General features: G+C 43.1%; 1 protein-coding gene across 2 annotated transcripts in view; it reads right to left on the reverse strand.

Moving 5' to 3' along the window:
* Positions 1-21,337, reverse strand: part of Bicdl1 (BICD family like cargo adaptor 1) — an 81,926-nt gene extending 60,589 nt beyond the window's left edge. Inside the window, exons 1-2 of one of the 2 annotated variants that reach the window (XM_028765419.1) lie at positions 20,872-21,337; positions 13,997-14,212 (exon numbers count right to left, since the gene is read on the reverse strand). In XM_028765419.1, the coding sequence (XP_028621252.1) occupies positions 13,997-14,212; positions 20,872-21,318 (663 nt within the window). In that variant the 5' untranslated portion in view covers positions 21,319-21,337. The remainder of the gene's footprint in view (positions 1-13,996; positions 14,213-20,871) is intronic. The other variant, XM_028765418.1, reaches the window with a different exon arrangement.
* Positions 21,338-21,382: the final 45 nt, after the last annotated feature.

The raw sequence follows: 21,382 nt of genomic DNA on the forward strand, positions 1-21,382 counted from the left end.
ACGGGTCAGTGACTCACAAGCCATGTTTTTCTATAATTATCAGCTGAAAAAAACCTATCTATTTCTCCCAAAAAAGCTATTATATAGAGCCTCAATATGTAAACGAGAAAAACGCCTCAGGTCTCCTCACTGTGCTTACTAAGCATTCCTGGAGCTCAGGGGCTCCCGAGAACCACTAATTTAAGCAATGGTTTTCTTAATTACGTGGTGGAAAGTAGAGTAAATCTGATGAGATGTTTCAACAAACAGAACAGGTAAAGCAATCTTACACTAATGCAAAATAATTGAAAATTAAAACACATTTAAATGTACAACTGCAATAAAAACAGATCTTTTAACAATAATTTAAAATCTAAGGATAAGAAGAGTGGCAGTCTCGGCAGTCATCCTTGTGGATTTCGTTTTGATTTTGAATACTTAATGCAATTTAAATAAGTAGTTACAGATGCAACTGGTTTTTCCACAGCCTATCTACAAAACCCTCCCTAGTTAACAGCAATGGTGAGAAGGGCTGCAGGCCGATGTCTCTGCAGGCGAGGTCAGCTGAGCTCTCCGTGGTCTCAGTGTTAAGTGGATGAGTGCAGGGGTCTCAGAGTCCATGAGGTCTGTTTTTGTAATGTTTTTCAAAGCATTCAAAAATGTAAAAAGTACAGGTGTGGAAAGCCACTGGTCCAGATGTTAGATGCTCTCTTAGCCCTCTGAACTGTGTGACATAGCTCCGGGTTATTGCCCCAGACTCTAAAGAGAAACAGCAAAGATAGGATCCGTATGTCAAAAAATTACCTGCTTTTCTAATGATTGTGTCTATTCACCAAAGACATTCCTTTGTTTTCCAACGTGGCAAGTATCTTAGGACTGGAACCAATGGCCTGGTGGCACAGATAACAAAATAGCACATAGTTCGCTGTCAATGTCACTTAGTCTCCTCGGCCTGCAAACCTTCTGCCACTTAAATCCAGATGCCAGGTGCAAAAGGCCGCAGGCTCCACCTCTCAGCGCCCGGGCAGGCACTAAACTAGTTCCACCTTTCCATTACAAGAGACGAGGAAATCCACATTTCAATTTCCAAAAGATACAACGCTGGCTTATCAGATAAAATGCTAGTTTATCAGGTAAAATCTAGCAACACTATGCTCCTTCCATACAAAAATCTTTTGACCCTTGAGCCACACAAACTCCAAATTTTAGGCTTAATATACTAGAACCTAGGCTCTTTTTCTGAAAAACAAAACAAAACAAAAAACAAAAAAAAAGTTAGAGCTATATACGGCTATATTCAATAAAACCAACTTGGAATACTCAGATCAGGCCTAACTCTCCCAGTGTAAGTAGTTAAGAACAGACTCCCACAGTTAAGACAACACTTACCAAAAGAAACACCCATGTGCTGTAAGAATGCGCAATTACCACCCCATGCTTAACTTACTAATTAGCAATAGCATCCATCAGAAATGCTGGGGCTGACTTCAGAGGTGATCGCTTTATACAAACCTGTTCTCGCTTAGCTGATGTGACCAACACTTTCTAATCCTTCTAGAACATCTTTGATACCATAGACAAAAAATTGTTAAAATCAAACCTGAGACCTTTGACTCCGTCTCTGAAGCTAAGGCAATACAAAACAGTATTTATCCATCAACAAAGATCCCCTAAAATGTCAAAGAACTCAGTACAGGTAGACATACACCTGAGGAGGTGATGTCTTACTGACTCCCCATCCCTGAAGAGATATAAAAGCCAATTTCAAACTAGCTGTTAACTGGTAAGGCTTTGCGTAAGTGTCAAAACCAGGCCATCCTCAGATCCTAAAGAAAACCCACACACAGTCCTTCCATCCAGGTGGGATCGGAGTAGAGGCATTCAAAAGAAATGCCTCCTTTGAAATTTAAATTACTGTTATCTGGACAGGCTAATTAACATATTTACTTAGTGTGGGTGCTGCTTTAAGGGTAGAACCTGGGCTCCAGGCATGCTAGGCTAACACTATCTTCGCTGCAACCCTAACCTAGTAAGTTTGTCTAAGTTCTTACATGGGAGAGTGACTGAAAGCTGGCTCAAAACTGTCTTTCCCTACACTACAAAACAACAAAACAAAAGCAAACAAGCAAAAAACTGATAATGCAACGGGTGGTTTGGTTTTTCTCTTTTTCTTGTCTTAAAACAGGGTTTCACTGTGGCTGTGCTGGAACTCCCTGTGTAGACCAGGCTGGCCTTGAACTGACAGAGATCCACCTGCCTTCTGAGTGCTGGTATTAAAGGCAAATACTACACCCCAGGTCAAAAAGAACTGCAGTTTATTCAGCCATCGACAATACGTCTAATGAGCAGCTCCTGTTCACTGTGAAGCCTTCCGAGAACAAGGCCGGCTACTCATCACCTGACACAGAATGACTCCTACAACAGCCACTGTGTTAAAGTCTGAAATCCTGAAAAGGGGACCTGGTAAAGACTTGTTTCTGGGAATGTACCAGAAGCTGCTAACCTCAAATCAACTGTTCATTTTTTTCAGAGAAAACATTAAGTCTTTTCAGGAAAGATTGGTTTTGGCTCGTGTGCCAAGTGCATGTTTTCTGTGGGAGACAGGAAAGCTGACCAAGGGTGGCCTCTTCCAACAGGCCAGAAACAGACAAAGCACCTGCCCGTGTCAACTTCCTCCTAGACACCTCACATCTCTGACAGCAACGCACAAGAGCTCTCTGTAGGGTTGGGGCTTGGGGGGGGATTAGGGCAATCAGGTAAGAGTAGGGGAAGCAGTGAGGACTGACTATGCTGGAGTCTTCTGAGCAGACTGTGGTTTACTCTTAGTCTGCTGTGATAAAGCACTAGCTCCGAAAGCAACGGGGTGGAAAGGATTTATTTGGCTTACAGTTGTCCTCTATCATGAAGGGAAGTCAGGAACTGAAGAGAAGACCATGGGAGAACACTACTCACTGGTTTGCTCGGCTTGTTTGTACCACTCAGGAGCACCTGCCTAGGGCTAGCACCACCCACAGAGGGCTGGCCTCTCCCATGTCAATCTTGACTAATCAAGACTGCCTATAGGCCACTTTTAAATTGACCCTGGGTTTAATCTCTGAAAATACATAAAAATAAAAATCTATAAAACTTGAGAAACTTGAAGCCACCCCACCCTTGCTAGTTACAACACGATGCCCTTCAGGTGCTGAAACCTTGCAGACACAGATTTCAGATCGTCTGGATTCACCTGAACTGCCCACAGTGGGTCTTCATTTCCATCTCTCCATGACCATCTTTAGACAATTCCTCTGCCTATCTGTCATCATGGTCCCTCTAGTCCAAAAGGAAGCCTTTGACCCACCTTACTACCTCAGTGAGTCCACAGTGATGGCCTCTTTTGGCTTCATGCAGCCTATGGAACAGCCCTTTTATATACTGTCCCAGATACAGCTGTGAACTTTGGCACAGTTAGATCTGCTCACCGCCAGAGCAACCAGGTGCATGACGGGTCCTGGTATGAGAAATTGGGGAGGTGCCTGTATGGGTCCAGTGAGAAGAAACAAACAACTTACAGGGTGTGCTGTGTGAAAACGAGACTGCAGCCCAAATGCAGAGCAAATGAGAAGGGCGAAAGTTATTTTAAGGTGAATTCTCGGGAGTTTTACTCTAGGAAGACGCCATCAGGGCTGCACAGGAAGGAACTGTACGACCTCAGTGAGGCAGCTGTCCCCAGGTCACTTCTGCTGCCTCCTCCAAACCACAGACCACCGTGGTCTGTAAGAACGGTGAACACAGTCTAGAGCTGCAGTGTTCTTTGGTCCACAGTACATGCTCCAGAGAGGATGGAAGACAGTACATATCCAAACCAAAACAAAGGCCCCGTCTCCCACAAGACAAGAACACTTTTGGTGCCGGGCGGTGGTGGTACACACCTTTAATCCCAGCACTTGGGAGGCAGAGGCAGGTGGATTTCTGAGTTCGAGGCCAGCCTGGTCTACAGAGTGAGTTCCAGGACAGCCAGGACTATACAGAGAGACCCTGTCTCAAAAAAACAAAAACAAAACCAAAAAAAAAAAAAAAAAAGAACACTTTTGGTGAAAATCTAGAATGTTTATTTCCCACATCTGTCAACAATATGAGAAGGCTACAAGCCACTCACCCAGCGAGCGTCTGACCTGCAGAACAGAGGCACACCACTGTTGAACTAAGGACCTGCAGGCCACAAACCAACCCCACAGCTCATCCCTCCTCTCAGCTCACAGCAGCTGTAGGTGTCTCACAATCCCCCAAGGACCTATGAAGACCGTACTGTCTCTTTAAGAAACTGCAGCATCACTATCTTCCATGGTTTACCAGCCCAAGTACTGACATCCATGGTTCCTCTGACAACTGGGTTTCAAATATAATTGTGTGAATACGAAATGGCTCACACTATAGTCTATGCATGGGGGTTAGTCTTCAGAAAAAGTCCAGATCTAAATATGCTATTTATAACCTACTTAAAATTATTTAACAGCGACCAACCACCTTTTATTGACTGCCCATCCTGATGGGTACTTGTTTACACAACAGCAAAGTAAACAGAGACGGTCCTGTTTTCAAAGGCATCCATCCAAGAACACTAATCCTCTGGCTCTTCTGTGGATGCTGCCGCTTTCTTCAGATGTCCTCTCAGAGATAATCTCTGACTGAACTAGATACTGAGTTAAACAAGACCCCCCCCAACAAAAAAAAAAAAACAAAACAAAAACCCTTCACTTTGACTCAGGAGTATAGAATGTAGGTAAGTCCTTAGACAAGTGAGATTGGTGGACTTAGAACTTTCCAAAGGGGTAATGTATTCTAGGTATCTCCCCACTGGCCACTAGTTTCTTAGTTGTGTAGTGCTAGAGATTTGAGTCTTTAGAGTGTACAGATGTGTTAGAAAGAGAATGGAACCCTCCAGGAAAATGGCATTACCAAGACTATCTTCCTCAGACAGCACCAACTAGGATCCAGTAAGTGTGTTACTGGCAAAACCAAAAGTACCCCAAAATGTTATTATGGGTTGGATTGTGTCCTCTTTTGATGTCCAAATACCATTTTGTCAGAATGTCAACTTATTTGGAGACAAGGTCTTTACAAATGTAGACAAATTAACTTTTACTTTATGTGTATGGGTATTTTGTCTGAATTCTCATGCATGTGTACCACTTACATGTCTGGTACCAGCAGAGGCCATAAGAGGGCACCAGATGCCCTGGGACTGGAGTTTTGGATGGTTGTGAGAAGCCATATAGGTGCTAGGAATCAAACCTGGGTCCTGTTTGAGAGCAGCAAGTGCTCTTAACTCTGAACCATCTCTCCAGCCCCCTTTATAAATGTAAACAAACTAAAATGGGGTCCTAAGTCAATATAACTGGTAATCTTGTATAAGGGGAGTAGATCTCAAAAACAGAGATGAGCTGGGCACAACGCTGAATGCCTTTAAATCCAGCATACAAGAGACAGAGGCAGACAAAGGAACTCTGTGAGTTCGAAGCCAGCCTGGTCCATATGGTGAGTTCCAGGACAGCTAGAGCTAGCTACACAATAAAACCCTGTCTCAAAAAACGAAAACAGCAACAACAAAAAGAAAACAGAAACAGAGGGAAGACAAAAACCAAGAGGCAAAGGAGGCACCTTCTATCAGCCAAAAAGAACTGAAAGAGATCCCCTTGTCAGAAGGAACTGACCCTGGCCACTCCAGAACTGGGAGCCAATGAGTTTGTGAAACGCTGTTATGTCAGCCTCAGCAAACAAGTTAGATTTCTACAAACTTCTAAAATGTTAAGAAGTTGGGTGTGGTTGCAGACGCGTTTAACATCAGCATTTCTTTGGAGGCAAAAGCAGGTGGAGCTCTGTGATGTCAAGACAAGCCTGGTCTGCAGAGAAGGGACCAGTCTTAAAAACAAAACAGATAACCCTTCTCCATTTTGTTTTCAACTTTTAGTTGGCAAAAAGGAAAAAAAAATTCCTATCTCATATCATACAAAAAATTTATTCCAGGTAGAGTAAATTCAAACGTTAAAATGTGTTCATGTTTTTATTAGCGTACGGAGAGGGCAGCTCTAAACTAGAGAATAGAATTAAGCAAAACACAAAAGTAAAACCGTTTAGGAAATGATGGTTATATTTGACTGTACATACCTGGTGCTGGCTAGCTGGCTGGCTGGCTGAGCAGTTAAAGGCATATTCTATTATCCAGAGGACACGAGTTCAATTCCTAGCTTCCATGCTGGATGGCTGAAACCCAGTTCCAGCTCCAGCAGGATTCATGCCCCCTCTCTCCACGGGCACTGAACTCTCATGCACACGACCACACACATACACAGGTGACTAAAATAAAATCTGTTTTTGAAAGTCTACATACTTCTTTTTAGTACAAGACCCCTTTAAAATAAAACTACCAGAACATCGAAAGTTAAAAACAAAGACAAACAAAACCCTCTCTTATTTGCCAATAGAGTGTGTGAGAAAAGCAAACAAGTAAGACACAGTAAAAGATGCTCAACCTCACAAGTAACTCATGAAATGGAATTAAAACAATGATATTTTTATCCCGCACACAGGGGATTGTGGGAATATTTAAAATCTGATGATGATGAAGAGTCAGGTGCAGACAGAACCACATGCCCTGACTCCCACACATCTGTAAGAATGCAAATCTGTACCAAGGCTTTCAAGAATTTGGCAGTATCGAACGAAGCTGAGACGGGTCTACATTCAGACGCAGTAACTCCCGTTAACAGATTCATCCACAGAGAAATTAAAATATATGTGCATGTGAAGAAGAGATGCAGAAATATTCACCACAGAAAAGTTGTAATCGTGGGAAAACTAGAAGTTAAATCTCACCAATAAGATACACATATTTTACTGTATCTGCATAATGAACACTAAATAACAGTTAACATAAATGAACTGAAGCTATATTACCAATCTGTGTAAAATTCAAGAACATAGTTTGAATCCAGAAAGGTGCTGCAAATCATTTTCCATTATGCTTCCAATTTGTCAAATGTCTAAAATATGGAAAACGTATACACTCTTAAGAGGTGTGTATGTAAACATATAATGACATGTTTATACATAACATATGAATACGTTAACATCCATGTATGTGTATGTACAAAAATTGATTAGAAAGCTGACACTAGAAAAGCAGATAGCAGTGAGAGATAGATGTAAAAATAATATTTTAACCTTCTAAAACCTCCTTTGACACGCAAACATGTTTTCTTTGTATTTAAACCAGGCACAGATGTGAGAGGCCCTGGGATCTAACTTCAGTACTACAAAAAAAACATATACACACATACCCATAAGTAAATCTCCACAAAGTGCTGAGATGTGGGCGGATGGAGGGTGAGAGAGAAGGCACTGCTACAGTCCAAGGCTGACCTCTGCCTTCCAAGCCCTGCTCGTATAGGCATGTGTCACCTCAGCTGGCTTCAAAATGTTACAACATTTTAAACGCTGACTTGTACTTTTCTCTGGAGTTTTCTGTATCACTGTAATATTCTGTTAAGTTTTTAAGTAGACAAAGCAAACGTCTATACCATAATTCCACCCAGAGTCACTACTACCACATAACTCGGTCCTGTAGAGAACTGAAATCATGGGTGGGCCCTAGTACATAAAATAGGTCTAGATCCAGCCTGTCGTTCTAAGGCTGGCGGTACTCAGGAGAGGAGAGGGAAGGACGCAACTGTTTAATGTGATGACCTAACCAATTTCTCCAAACTCCGGAGCTGTGCATTTGAGGATGGAAAGGCCTGGGATCCCCTAAGCAATTTGAAATCTCATTCTCCGGAAGAAATCAATTGGTTTTTCCACTCTTCGGTCAACAGGTGCTCAAGCCTCTCGCTCATGTTTCAGATTGTGTGCGAGTAACGTTTAAGGTACATGTGGAAATGCCTTATTTTACCTCCGACTAAAGTTCCCAAGCCCACTGAGACTCATTTTGAACATAATATCTTACTGCAAGTGCTTCTGAAGATAGAGAAGGCTAGACAGCAGCCTGCTATTACTGCTGACACTGTCATTAGAAATAGGCTCTTTCCACATCCTTCAAACCACTGCTCTGGCTTTCAGCTGGCAAGTGAGCTTTAGGAACATCCTATGGGCCCTCAGCAGCATCTCGATACAGACTTATCCAAAGAGCAGGACTCACGTCTTTGCTGTTTCTATCTCGGAGAGAAGCTCTAGCACCAGACACTATGTAGCAGCATTTCCAACAATCCACCAACTTAACCTTAGAAGATATTAACCCAGGCAAAGAGCACTGTCTGTGTCTCTCCTGAACTGCAAGTCCCCCTGTACTCTTTCTGCTGTGGCTAGGTACGACGAGGATATCTCCCAGGTCCTATTAAACCAGCGGTTCTCAACCTTCCTAACCCTGTGACCCGTTGATACAGTTCCTCGTGTTGTGGGGACCCCAACCATAAAATTATGTTCTTGCTATTCCATAACTGTAATTTTGCTACTGTTATGAATCATAAATACCTGTGCTTTTCTGATGGTCCTGGGCGACTCCTGTGAAGGGGTCAGTCAACTCCTAAAGGGTTTATTACCCACAGGCCGAGAACCACTATATTAAACCTACTGTCAACTGATACTGTGGTGTCACTTTCTAATTTAGAAAGTGAATTTACACTTTGCTCAGATATCTCAGCCTGAGTTTAAAAAAAAAAAAAAAAAAGAATAGACTCTTAGCAGCTAGGAGAGAACTCAGAGGAACATTTTGTCCGAATAACCAAATAAATTGGAGAAGATAACTCCAGCATATGAGACAATGCCCAGCAGATACTGGGTATCACAGAATAAAATCCAACCAGTTCCAGTTCCTACCTCACTTTTAATTTTGAGGATCAATATAACCACTAAATATTGTAGACAATAGTAAAATTTTAAAAAAACGAAAACCCATCATGATGGAGCATGCTTAGAGTCTCAGTTGAGAGGCTGAGGTGGGACAATCCCAAGTTCAAAACTTGCCTGAGTTACACAGGGAGACCTTTGCATTTCAAGAACACAAGCAGCCGGGCGGTGGTGGCTCACGCCTTTAATCCCAGCACTTGGGAGGCAGAGGCAGGCGGATCTCTGAGTTCGAGAGTTCGCGGCTAGCCTGGTCTACGGAGTAAGTTCCAGGACAGCCAGGGCTACACACAGAGAAACCCTGTCTCGAAAAAAAAAAAACAAAACAAAAAAAAAAAAAAAAAAAAGAACACAAGCCACACCAGTTATGGATCAAAGTGAAAAACTCTCATGAACTTGTAAAATAATATATATTTAAAAACTTTGTTTTCCTACTTTTTGTTAGTTTGGTTTTTTTATTTTTGAGAGACATGGTTTCTCTGCGTACTCCTGGCTATCCTGGGAACTCTGTAGTCCAGGCTGGTCTCAAACTCACAGAGATGCATTGCCTCTGTCTCCAAGTGCTGAGATTAAGGGGCTGCATCACCACACCTGGGATGGTTTTTACTTTTATACTTCATAATCTTCCACATGAGACAGGACAACTAGGACGGCTGTCATTTATCAAGCACTCACCACACACTGGACACTGTGGTTTGAACCTTACACACTTACTACCTATTCATCACAGCATGACCTGGTTAATAATAACAGAGTTGTCTTCATTCTATAAAGGAGGACACTGAAGGTAAAATAACTTTCCTACATTCAACCACCTAGTAAATGCCAGGGTTGGTGTTTGGCCCCAGGGCTGTCTGGCTTCAAAGCCTGTGATCTTAACTGCCGCCTTAGAAGTCTGGAATGGAGGGTACAGAAAATCTAATCAGTCCTGAATTGAAAGAAACTTAATCAAGTCATGTATCTTTCTTCCCTGAAGTTTTCCCAGATGTAAAATGAGAGTGATATCAATTCCTTTCCTCATAATAATGAGGCACTAGAAGCTCAGGGGATATAGACTGGTAACATTCCATTTCAGCTAAAAAAGATCTGTGTACACATGAAATAGGTCCATGAGCATTCATAATGCTTCATTCATACTAGCCAAGAATAGACACGGCCAATGTGCATCAGTTTGTGGATGGATAAACAAACAGCTACATAGAACAATGGGCTATTTCTCCGTCATAACATGGGTGAAGTACTGATACATGCTTCGACATGGATGAACCTGGTAATACAACACTAAGTAAGAGAAGTCACACACAAATTGCCACTTACGGTAGAGCTTCACTGAATTAAAAGTCTAAAGCAAGGGAAAGCACAGGGAACAGGGTAGATTAAAAGTTGCCAGGGGTTGAGACATGGGGATTTTGAACTATAACAAAAATGGCTGCTAATGGCTACGACATTTCTTTTGGATAGGTAAATGTTCTCTAAATAGACAGTAGCGATGGCTGCATAACTCTGTAAACAGTAAACACCACTCAACTGCACACTTTTAAATGGTAACATATATGGGTATGAATTACATCTCAATACAGCTGTTGCTTTGTTTATTGTTAAGAGCAACCTTGGAGACTATGGTAGCCAAAGCACATACACTGAAATATGTTAAAGACATGTAATATACATATATATATATATATATATATATACATACATATATATACATATATACATATGTGTATATATACACGTATATATATACATACACATGTATACACACATATATACATATATGTATATATGTATATATGTGTATATATATATATATATATATATATATATATATATATATGTTTGGTTTTTTAAGACAGGGTTTCTCTGTGTAGCCCTGGCTGTCCTGGAACTCACTCTGTAGACCAGGCTGGCCTCAAACTCAGAAATCCGCCTGCCTCTGCCTCCCAAGTGCTGGGATTAAAGGCGTGCGCCACCACTGCCCGGCTATATTTTTGACACTATATATTTATTACATAGTTATAAAAAGACATGGTGGCACATGCCTTTAGTGCCAGCACTGGGGAGGCAGAGGCAAACATATCTCTGACTTCAAGCCTAGCCTGGTCTACAGGGGGAATCCCAGGACATCTAGAGCTACACAGAGAAGCCCTGCTTTGAGGGGAAAAAAAAGCAATCATGCAAACTTCATTAAACACATTCATTGCAAAAACAAAAAAAAAAAAGAAAACAACACAACAACAAAAAAACCCAAGGCCTTCTACCACTTCTGGTGGCTGCTATCTTGTCCTCTGAGAATTTAATTCCCTTCAAAGTACTTAGCTCCTCTGGCTCCTGATCGCCCAGTTAATAAAACAATAATAAAATGCAATCTAAACTTGCTGCTGATGAAAACCTCAGGGACTTGTCCTGCTTCCAAGAAGAAAGGAGAGGAAGCCACAGAACCACCAGGGCCTACATTCAAGGCCAGGAGAGGATAACAAGAATCTAGATCTAGTGGAAATATCTGGAAGCACTTCATCAGGACTTTCTACAGAAAGCAGACAACAGGGCAACCCTAAAGACGCTGCTTTAGTAAACAGTCTGCACCTGCATGTGCAGAGCACCACAGACACACTGCGTTCTCCTCGGCCTCCTCTTCCCAGAGCACTGGTTCCCACCCTTCCTAACGCTGCAACCCTTCAATACAGTTCCCCATGCTGGGCTGATCCCAACCATAAATCTCCTCGATATTCCATGACGTAAATTCCAGTGTTTTCTGACCGTCTTAGGCAACCCCTGTGAAAGGGCGTTGGGCCCCAGAGCAGTCATAACCCACAGGGCTGAGAAGCATGGCAGTAGAAAGTAAACACGGGGCCTCTCTGGCGAGCCAGGCAAGCACTCCACCACTGAGCTATACCCACTGCCCACACTTCAACAGTACTTGTCTGTGGCACAGATTTTAACTTCACTTTAAAGTTAAGGAAACTGAGGCACAAACAAAGAGCAAAGTCAATCCCAAGTTCTGCGCCAGAGCACGTTAGCCTCTGTTTTCTGACTTCCTCCATCTTGCTCACCTGTCTCTCACCAGATCACAGAACAGCAAGGTTGTCGAATGAATTTGGCCCAAGAAAATTTAATTTCCCTTTGTTTGCTCTTTTCTTTCTTTTTTCATTTTTCAATTTGGAATTCCATTACATAAATTTCATTCGAAACACTTGCTCAGGATTGCATTAAATGTTTTTAAACAAATAAAGCAATCTGGCCAGACTTCTCTGGTTAATCTTTCATGAATAATGAATGAAAGACTCAAAAACCTATAAAATTTTTACAAGGGTAGAGATTCCCTTCCCAGTTACTAAAAAGGGTTTCAGAGCTGATCCAGAAATGCTGCTATAAGCTGGCCCGTGAAATGCCTTCTGGACTACCAATACTCTCTCTACCACTGATCCGGGGTGACAGAGAGAGAAGGGTGACTTCCATGACATCAGGGAAGCTATTTGGCCCTCCCTACTGCTGTATCCTCAGCTTTCTCAGATTGGCTGGGATTTCTCTGCCAAGTTGCAGTTTTTCAAGTTACCAGGTATCATCTGTTTTCTTCCTCTTTCCCCACTAACGGTATTTAGCTCACACTTCTTTAGAAGTCAGGAAGATACTCACTCCTGTCTCACAATCCCAAAGAAAAGCAAGCAACTGTGATGTAATCAACAAATACCATCTGAGCAGTCAACTGTCACCCTAGTGCAAGATCTGGGGATTTACCACAGCTGCCTTTAGCCTGTCTCCAGGACCACAGAAGGCACAGGATCAGGACTGGGACAAGAGGCCACAGTTTTCCTAGAACCTACAGAACAGCTAGTTTTATTTTTAACCTACAAGAAGGACTGAGGTGCAATAGTAAACCCATGTCTTTATGGTTTTGTTTGTTTGTTTGAGACAGAGTTTCTCTGTGTAGCCCTGGCTATCTTAGAACTTGCTCTATAGACCAGACTGGCCTCCAACTCAGAAATCCGCCTGCCTCTGCCTCCCAAGTGCTGGGATTAAAGATGTGTGCCACAACCACTTGGCTTTAGCATGTCTTAATTGACGTTTAAAAAATGTGAATTTGGCCAGGCAGTGGTGGCACACACCTTTAATCCCAGCACTTGGGAGGCAGAGGCAGGCGGATTTCTGAGTTCAAGGCAAGCCTGGTCTACAGAGTGAGTTCCAGGACAGCCAGGGCTACACAGAGAGATCCTGTCTCGAAAAACCAAAAAAATAAAAAATAAATAAAATTAAAAAATAAAAATAAAAATTAGATTTCTGGTAATGGGCTGGAGAGATGGCTCAATGGTTAGGAACACTGACTGATCTTCCGGAGGTCCTGAGTTCAATTCCCAGCAACCACAAGGTGGCTCTCAACCATCTGTAATGGGATCTGATGCCCTCTTCTGGTGTCTGAGGACAGCTACAGTGAGTGTACTCACATATATAAAATAAATAAATCTTAAAAAAAAAAAAAAAGAAATTAGATTTCTGGTCACTCAACTGTCAACCACCTCTTTTGCAATGATTAGGCCTTGACCTTAATTAATTACACTTCTGACACTATCTTATAAACGTGTAAGGATTATTATTTACTTGATGTGGTGACAAAAACTTACATATGGACCCTCCTTTTGTAATGTACACTCATTTTCCTAAGCTGTTCAGCTAAAGACAGCACCTCTAAGCATTGAATTAATGGTTAACCATTCTACAAGTGGTACAGCTCTCTAAGGCTCTAAGGGACGCAGACATACATCATCGAGCCCAGATGAGAAGATGGTACAGCTCTCTAAGGCGCTGACGGATGCAGACATACATCATCGAGCGCAGATGAGAAGATGGTACAGCTCTCTAAGGCGCTGACGGATGCAGACATACATCATCGAGTGCAGATGAGAAGAGGGTTAAGAGACTGTGTCTTACAGGTGGCCTAGTCATGGGCCTGGCTTGTTTATCACCTGGGCTCCATACTCAAAGGCTGTAGTTCAATTCCCTAGTCTATCTGACTCCCTCATCACCAACTTGAGCAAGTTCTACTGCGGGGAGAGGATCAGAATGGCTCCAACCACACATATCCCAGCAGCACAGAGAAGCGGTTTCTCTTTTACTATTTTATAATTAAATTCTTGTGACTCACCCTGCTGAGTTGATCCAATAGCCTTTGGTTCTGTTCTGACAGTTCCTGGACGGCTCTTGTTTTTTCTCGATCTGCTTCCCGAAGATGGACCTGCTGCCTCTCCAGTTCATCCTGGAGCTGCTTCACGTCAGTCTCCAGCTCAGACACCCGTCCTTCCCACTCCCCTTCTCGGTTCTCAAATCGCCTTCTCAGTTCATGTTTCTCTTGTTCTAAGTGCTGGAGTCACAAAAAAAAAAAAGATTAAAAAAAAAAACCGTGACAATCCCTAGCCTTTTATCTATTCCGTTTTCACACTTTTTTTTTTCCCAGACAGGGAACACAACAAAACACCCTGCCACACAGGGCATGTTGCCCAATTCACAGTTACAAAAATATTCTCTTCTTCTAGAACACAGGACTTGTCTCACAAAGAAAACATCATTCCTACTGGAAACAATGTTCTATTGATTCTCCCTGGGCAGGACCTGGTTCTAGACTTGGGAATGCACTTGAAATTTAACGAGTCATCTTTTGATTAAACTACATATTTAAACAACTAAAAATGAGCCCGAAAAACCAAAATACTCAGTACCCTTTAAAAAGAGGCCTCTCCTGGAGCCATCTTTTTATGCTTGATGGTTATAAACCGTGAAGCGACTAGTTCAAGGTCAGGACTAGAAAATGTGGAAACTGATTTGTATTTAAGATGTCTGATGTAGCTGGGCGGTGGTGGCGCATGCCTTTTAATCCCAGCACTTGGGAGCCAGAGGCAGGTGGATTTCTGAGTTCGAGGCCAGCCTGGTCTACACAGTGAGTTCCAGGACAGCCAGGGCTACACAGAGAAACCCTATCTCGAACCCCGCCCCCCCAAAAAAAGATGTCTGATGCATTTAGTGCTTCAAATCACAGCTTATATATAATATACTACTACATTTCAAAAGTATTAAGGCAGGTTCAGTTTCGGGCCTGATTTTGTGTATGTATTGCCTGGTTTGCATACCTGGTGCTGGGCATGACTAAGTGTTGGAATCCATGGAACTGGAGCTATAGATGGTAACAAGGTGCCATGTGGGTGCCGGGAACCAAGTTCAGGTCCTCAGGAAGAATAGCCAGTTCTCTTAACCACTGAACCCTTTCTGGAGCCCAGTCAGACAACTTTAAACCACGCATTAGTAATAGGTCCCGGGTGCTGATTTCTGACTCATCCACTCATTAGTGGTTACTAAGGCAGGGAAACTTTACTGGAGACATTGGTGATGGACAAGACAGACATAAGAACTTCTTTGTCCTCATGGGCTTTCATGCTAAGTGCAGGACACAAAATGGTGTGACAGACAAAGTAAAGACGTTCTGAAGTAACAACTCAATTCAAAAGGAGTCCTCTGGCTTGAAGGAAACAAGCACACCTTTGCATTTGTGTGAGAGAAGTATCAATTCAGAGGCAAGTGTGTCCAATACCAAGCAGTGTGTGTCCAATACCAAACAGATACTTGAGTCTAATTAAAGTAACAATTCTCATCCCTTGGTAAGCTTAGCAAAGTTGTAGTGTAACTCTTCAAGATACACTGACTTAAGCTGGGCGTGGTGGTTCATGCAACCGGAAAGCTCAGGCAAGACTGCCATGAGAAGCCACAGCCACCCCAGGCTACAGTGAGAGATTCTGTCTCAAAAAAAAAAAAATATTCCCTTGGTTCCCATTTCCTAAGGCTGAGCTTCAGTGAGGGCTGGAGTATGGTTATTAGTAGTGTCTTCCTTCCGAGTACTCGGTCATCTCTTCCTGGGAAAATGCGCTCTTAACCGAAGTTCTTATCTTTCAACATATTTTTTGGAATGTTTCTTTTGGAAACCTCCAGTGTCAGCTTACGGTCACATAAGAGAACCAGCCCCTCTCTGTCAAACCTGAGGTGAGGCTAAATGTCAAGATTACCCCATTCCATCCTGTCATCTTACTCCTCTCACTTTGCTGAGGGACTTGTAAGTATCTCTAAAAGCCAAATCTACTCCCCCAGCATGAAAATATATCATGCTTGAGAGGACTTGCTGAAGATTAAAAGGTAACAACCCCAAATGTAAAATTCTGAGCACCTCGGGCGAAGGCAGTGCTCACGAAAACATTCAAACTGACCATATGGGAGAGGGAATAACAAGGGAGAAACCTCCACTGGCCAGCATGTAAACGGTTTGTCCTCTGTTATCCTGATACTGCAGAACTTTCCAAACCGAGGATGTTTTAGTCACTCTAGAAATTTCACAAAGATAGAAGGAAGAAGTACGAGCTGATTGCCATCCCAAAAGTGTGAAACTTAGTTTTACCCGACATGAAAACAACTGAGCAGAAGGCAGAAGCAAGAACTTAGTAACCACAGTGGTACTGGGAGGCCAGATAAATTAGGCTTGTGCTCTAAAAGAACAGAGAGACTTAAAAATATTCAGCAAACAGCTGCTAGTGAACAGCCCATGTAAGCAACTGAAACAGCTCAATCCACTTGGAGGACGGGGTTGAGACAGGTGGTGCTGACTGATCTAATCTGTCCTTATATTTAACAGAAGGTACACTCCCCATTTCAGGTGTCCCAAGCCTTTGATAAAGGGTAGGCAGACTCTGACCTTTTGGACAGAATTCAACCTTTTGGTCTACTCTAAGAAATTTCTTCTAGAATTGTATTTTCATCTAAGCTTTAAATTAACCAGTTGGGGCTGGTGAGATGGCTCAGCGGTTAAGAGCACTGACTGCTCTTCTAGAGGTCATGAGTTCCAATCCCAGCAACCACATGGTGGCTCACAACCATCTGCAATGAGATCTGATACCCTCATATGGGTGTCTGAAGACAGCTACAGTGTACTTACATATAATAAATAAATAAATAAATAAATACCTTTAAAAATAAATTAACCAGTAAAGTCTAGGGAGAATTTTCACACATATAGGTCTCTGTCTACCTGTGCTTTCATATTTTCCAGGGTTATATTTGAAAATTAACACCAAACTTATCAAGAAAACTCTAAGAGGCACCTAAGAAGACATAAAAATTAAATGTAATATGGGATTCTGAACAGAAAAAAAAAAGACATTTGGTACAGACTCAGGAAATGTAAGGACTTTATTAATTATGGCGTTAATGTAAAATGTTGGCAGAAAGATGAACCTGGATGTAGAAAATATGGATACTCTATTAGGATTCCAATTTTTCTCTAAAAATAAAATCAACCATTAAAAAAAAAGAACAAATCAATCAACTTTTTTTTTTTTTTTTTTTTTTTTTGGTTTTTTGAGACAAGGTTTCTCTGTGTAGCCCTGGCTGACCTGGAACTCACTCTGTAGACCAGGCTAGCCTCGAACTCAGAAATCCACCTGCCTCAGCCTCCCAAGTGCTGGGATTAAAGGTGTGTGGCACCACCGCCTGGCCATCAATCAACTTTTAAAACAAAAAAATTAGTGTTACGAGTCTAAGTTAAATAGGTACTTGTTGAAATGGATTTTGTACAAAAATAAATAGTAACGCCATCCGCATAAGTCTGGGCCATGGCTCACGAAAAATACCGGAGAAAAACTGTTCTCTAGAGTAGCAAGCACTGAATGTACGTCAGGATTCCTGGGCCTTTCTCCAAGTCTAGTAGTGACTCCCAGAGACTCACTTCCATCTCCCTCCATCCCTTACTGGAAAAAAAAAAAAAGGAAATCTGTACAATAGTTCTCAGAGGACAAAAGTATGTAAGTTAGCAAGGACCTGGGTAGATATGTTTTCAAATCCTAAGAGATAATTATAGCCATAGAAGAGACAACCAAAAATGCCTTTCAACTAGGCTTCTAAGCATACGAACAACATATTCTAGCAGAGCCAGAAGACATCTCTACATATGCTGACCTTTAAACAATTAAAGGCCATTAATATGCCTTTAACGAATCAAATGCTTTCATACGAAGGAAAAACTAATAAAATCCTAGGTGTGGCACACAGAACTGGAAAGATACCAGGCAGAAAAGATCTTGAAGATGGATTGTTTGTTGTAAAATTAGAAGAGTAACAATTTTGATGAGACCAATATAAAACCAGTCTCTGAGACCACCATTACTAATCTTCTTTATTAATTTTTGGATACGGGATCCCACCATGTTGCCCACAGAGCCCGGGACTAGAACACATACCACATGTCTAACCTCCAAACCAATTTGTCAGAAAATGTGTTTGATGTCAATGTCTGATAATAATAAATCCTCCTTATCAAAGTAAACTAGTTTTCTACTTCGGAATATTTAATTAAAAATACAGTTGCTACATTAAACTATAGAAAATATTTTGTCTAAACAGGCATTACAGTAACTAATGTTCAAAAAAATACAGTGGCGGTGGGGTGTCTGGAGAGACGGCTCTGAGGTTAAACTCACTGACTGTTCCTTCAGAGACGTGGGTTTGGTTCCCAGCTCCCATATGGTGGCCCACAACCATCTGTAACTCCTGTTCCAGATCTGACCTTTGTGGGCACCAGACATGCATCTGGTATTTGTACATACATGTACATACAGGCAAACACTCGTACACATACAAGTAAAATGAGTAAATCTAAAAAGAATAAACTACGGGGAAAATTCACTTGTAGGCATCATGTGAAACAGACTGTAATGAATTAGTCGCTCTCAATTAGCCCTAGAAGAACTAACACGGGCAGATAGTACATGGTTAGCGGTGGTTCGATCCTCAATACCATCAAATACATACATTCATCAGTTAACAAGCAACTACTGAATATATTTTCAAGTGTACACGAAAAAAATTTAGAGTCCGGTACACTGCACACCTGTAGTCCAGCTAGTTGGGGACTGAGGCAGGAGAATCTCTTAAGTATAGGAAATCAAGGCCAACATGGGCCACACGGTGAGACCCTATCTCAAAAGTCAAAAAAAATCAGAGTTTTCAAATATATATAGAAGGAGCAAGGTAAATAAATGCAAGCTTTTGTTTTTAAGTTGTGAGTACAGGTGACGTATAACCTACTACCTCAACCTCAACTACTTTCACCATGTCCAGGTCAGCAGTGTTGGGTATGACACCGCTCAACAACCTCCACCCCCCCCCCCCCCCGCACCCCCCCACCCCCCCGAGTTTTAAAAGTTTAACACTGGCACTCACAGGCAGACCTGCAGGAGAGTGAAGCTCTTGAGAGATAGCATCTTAAATGATAGTTTAAGCAGGTTAAGCTATTTCAGTCTCCCCCATGGAGTCGGTTACAAAATGTCAAAGGTGGTTTATTTATCCCTTTACAGTGGAACCTTTTTGTTGCTGTGGAATTTTGAAATCCTCCCTTTACTGAAAGCGCCACATGGAGACCAGGGTTTGTGTAACTGTACACCGTGAAATCTGTCACTCATCAAACTGATAGGACGCTCTTTTCAAGCTCAGTGTTTCTTCACTCCAGCCCCTCACTGAAGGAATTTCAAATCTCCAGCACACATCTCCGGGGTAGTACTCCCTTACAGTGTCATGTAACTGAATCGACTTGGAAAGAAAGGGACGCCCTTTTATTTCCAGACCTCTACTTCAAGTGAAGATGAAACAAGTCAATTCATTAAGGTAGCAGCGCTCTGTTGCATTCTGGCCGTCTAGGCCCAGGCTTCACAGACAACTTTTTAAGCCGTGTATCAGGAGTCCATCAACTGGCAGGCCTTGATAACAGGCCGGCTGAGACACAGGCTGCTCACTGGTTTCCTTTCTTCTTCTGATTTAACTCTCGACAGGTGACTAGACTACAGACACACATCAAGCCCACTGCAGAAGTGTGTCTCCATTCATATTCTGACCAGACAGAAGCAGTGGAGTGGAACCTGACGAGGGCTGGTTTCGGGCCTGGTCACATCTGTACTACCAGACATGACTCTGCTCTCCTTTTGACTTTGAAAATCTACTACTTTAGAACTGCTACCATTCTGTACCCTTTTCTAGGTACTCTCCGTTACCATTCAAGACTCTTTCTGCCTGAGAGCAAAAACTCAATAAACATAGTTGTAGAAGATTGTGTTGCGTGGAATTGACAGAAATATTACTCATTTGAAAATGTACTTAGTATTATTTACTAACTGGAGTGTGTATGTCTGTGTGTGTAGGTCAGACAACACGTTGCTAGTGCCATCCTCTTCTTTTTCCCACGTGGGTTCTGGGGATCCAATTGGGGCAATCGACCTTATCCACTGAACCATCTTGCCAAGACCTCCCCCCCCCCCACGGGGGTGGAGTGGGGAGATGTTTTTAATAGTGGTTAAAAGTAACATGGCTCTTAGCTGCTTAGACCCCAGGACACAGAAAACTACTACTGAAATACACAAAGCTACTGAAGCCCAAACTAATCACATGTTGAGCCGTGCCTTCTCTGATTTCTGCAATGGAACTGCAGTCCCTAATCCCTAAGCATTTGAAAGCTATATAAAGCTCCTTTTGAGGCACTTGTTTCCCAGAACTCTCTGCCAGGAAGTTAAGACAAGGGCATCCAGAGGCCTTAATAATGCCCGGACTGGAAAGCTCTGGGCTAACACCCTGATTAGAGATTAACTGTTTCTCCGAACACCTGAAGCATATTTTAAATGCTTCTCGATGTTCTCATTTCTGTGTGCAGTATCGCCCCAGTGCTGTATAAATTAGTCATACTGTAAGCTCTATTTTCGACTGTGTATAGTACATATATAGAACGGCCCACAACGGTGGGAGACGTGCATGGACCCACAAGCTGAGCTGGGTGGGAAAGTCAGGTGGGTTCAACGGATGCTCTGATGATCATGGAAACTATCCCTCCTGCCTCCCGTGCTCGATTGATTTTCTTCGAGGTAGAATTAGGCATGGAAAGAAACGGGTAGGATAGGCAGGCAGGCACCCAGCTCCCCACCCATGCCGCCGGAAGGTCCTCACCTCCAGCTTGTCCGTCAGCTCCTTGTGCATCTGCTCGTACTGCCGGCTCATGTCCTGGTTCCTCTCGAGCAGCGCTTTGCCTAGCCGGGCCGCCAACACCAGATCCTTCTCCTTCTGTCGGATCACCGACAGCAGCTCGGGATCCTGGGTAAGCGGCGGCGGTCCCTGTCCCTCCGCCGGAGACTCCGGCTCCGCCTGTGGCTGCTCCCCGGGGTCGGATGGCCGTTCCCCGGCCGCCAGCAACGCCAGCTCCTCCTCTAAGGCCAGTTCCAGTTCCCCGGGAGCCCCGGGGAAGGAGACGAGGGCGGCGGCGGCGGCGGCGGTGGCAGCGGCGGCGGGACTCCGGACTGCGTCCCCGGCCCCAGCGGGCAGCTCCATGCAGCAGGCGCTGTCCGGCTCGGCGGGTGCTGAAGCTCGGCCGGCCAAGCCCAGGCAGAAGGCGGACATGGCCCGCGCGCGCCGAGCCCGCAGCGGTGCGGCCCGGCCGGCGCGCGCCAGGCTGCAGGGGAGG

The sequence above is a fragment of the Grammomys surdaster genome, unplaced genomic scaffold (genome assembly GCF_004785775.1).
Source record: "Grammomys surdaster isolate TR1022 unplaced genomic scaffold, NIH_TR_1.0 164, whole genome shotgun sequence".
Classification (NCBI taxonomy): Eukaryota; Metazoa; Chordata; class Mammalia; order Rodentia; family Muridae; genus Grammomys; species Grammomys surdaster.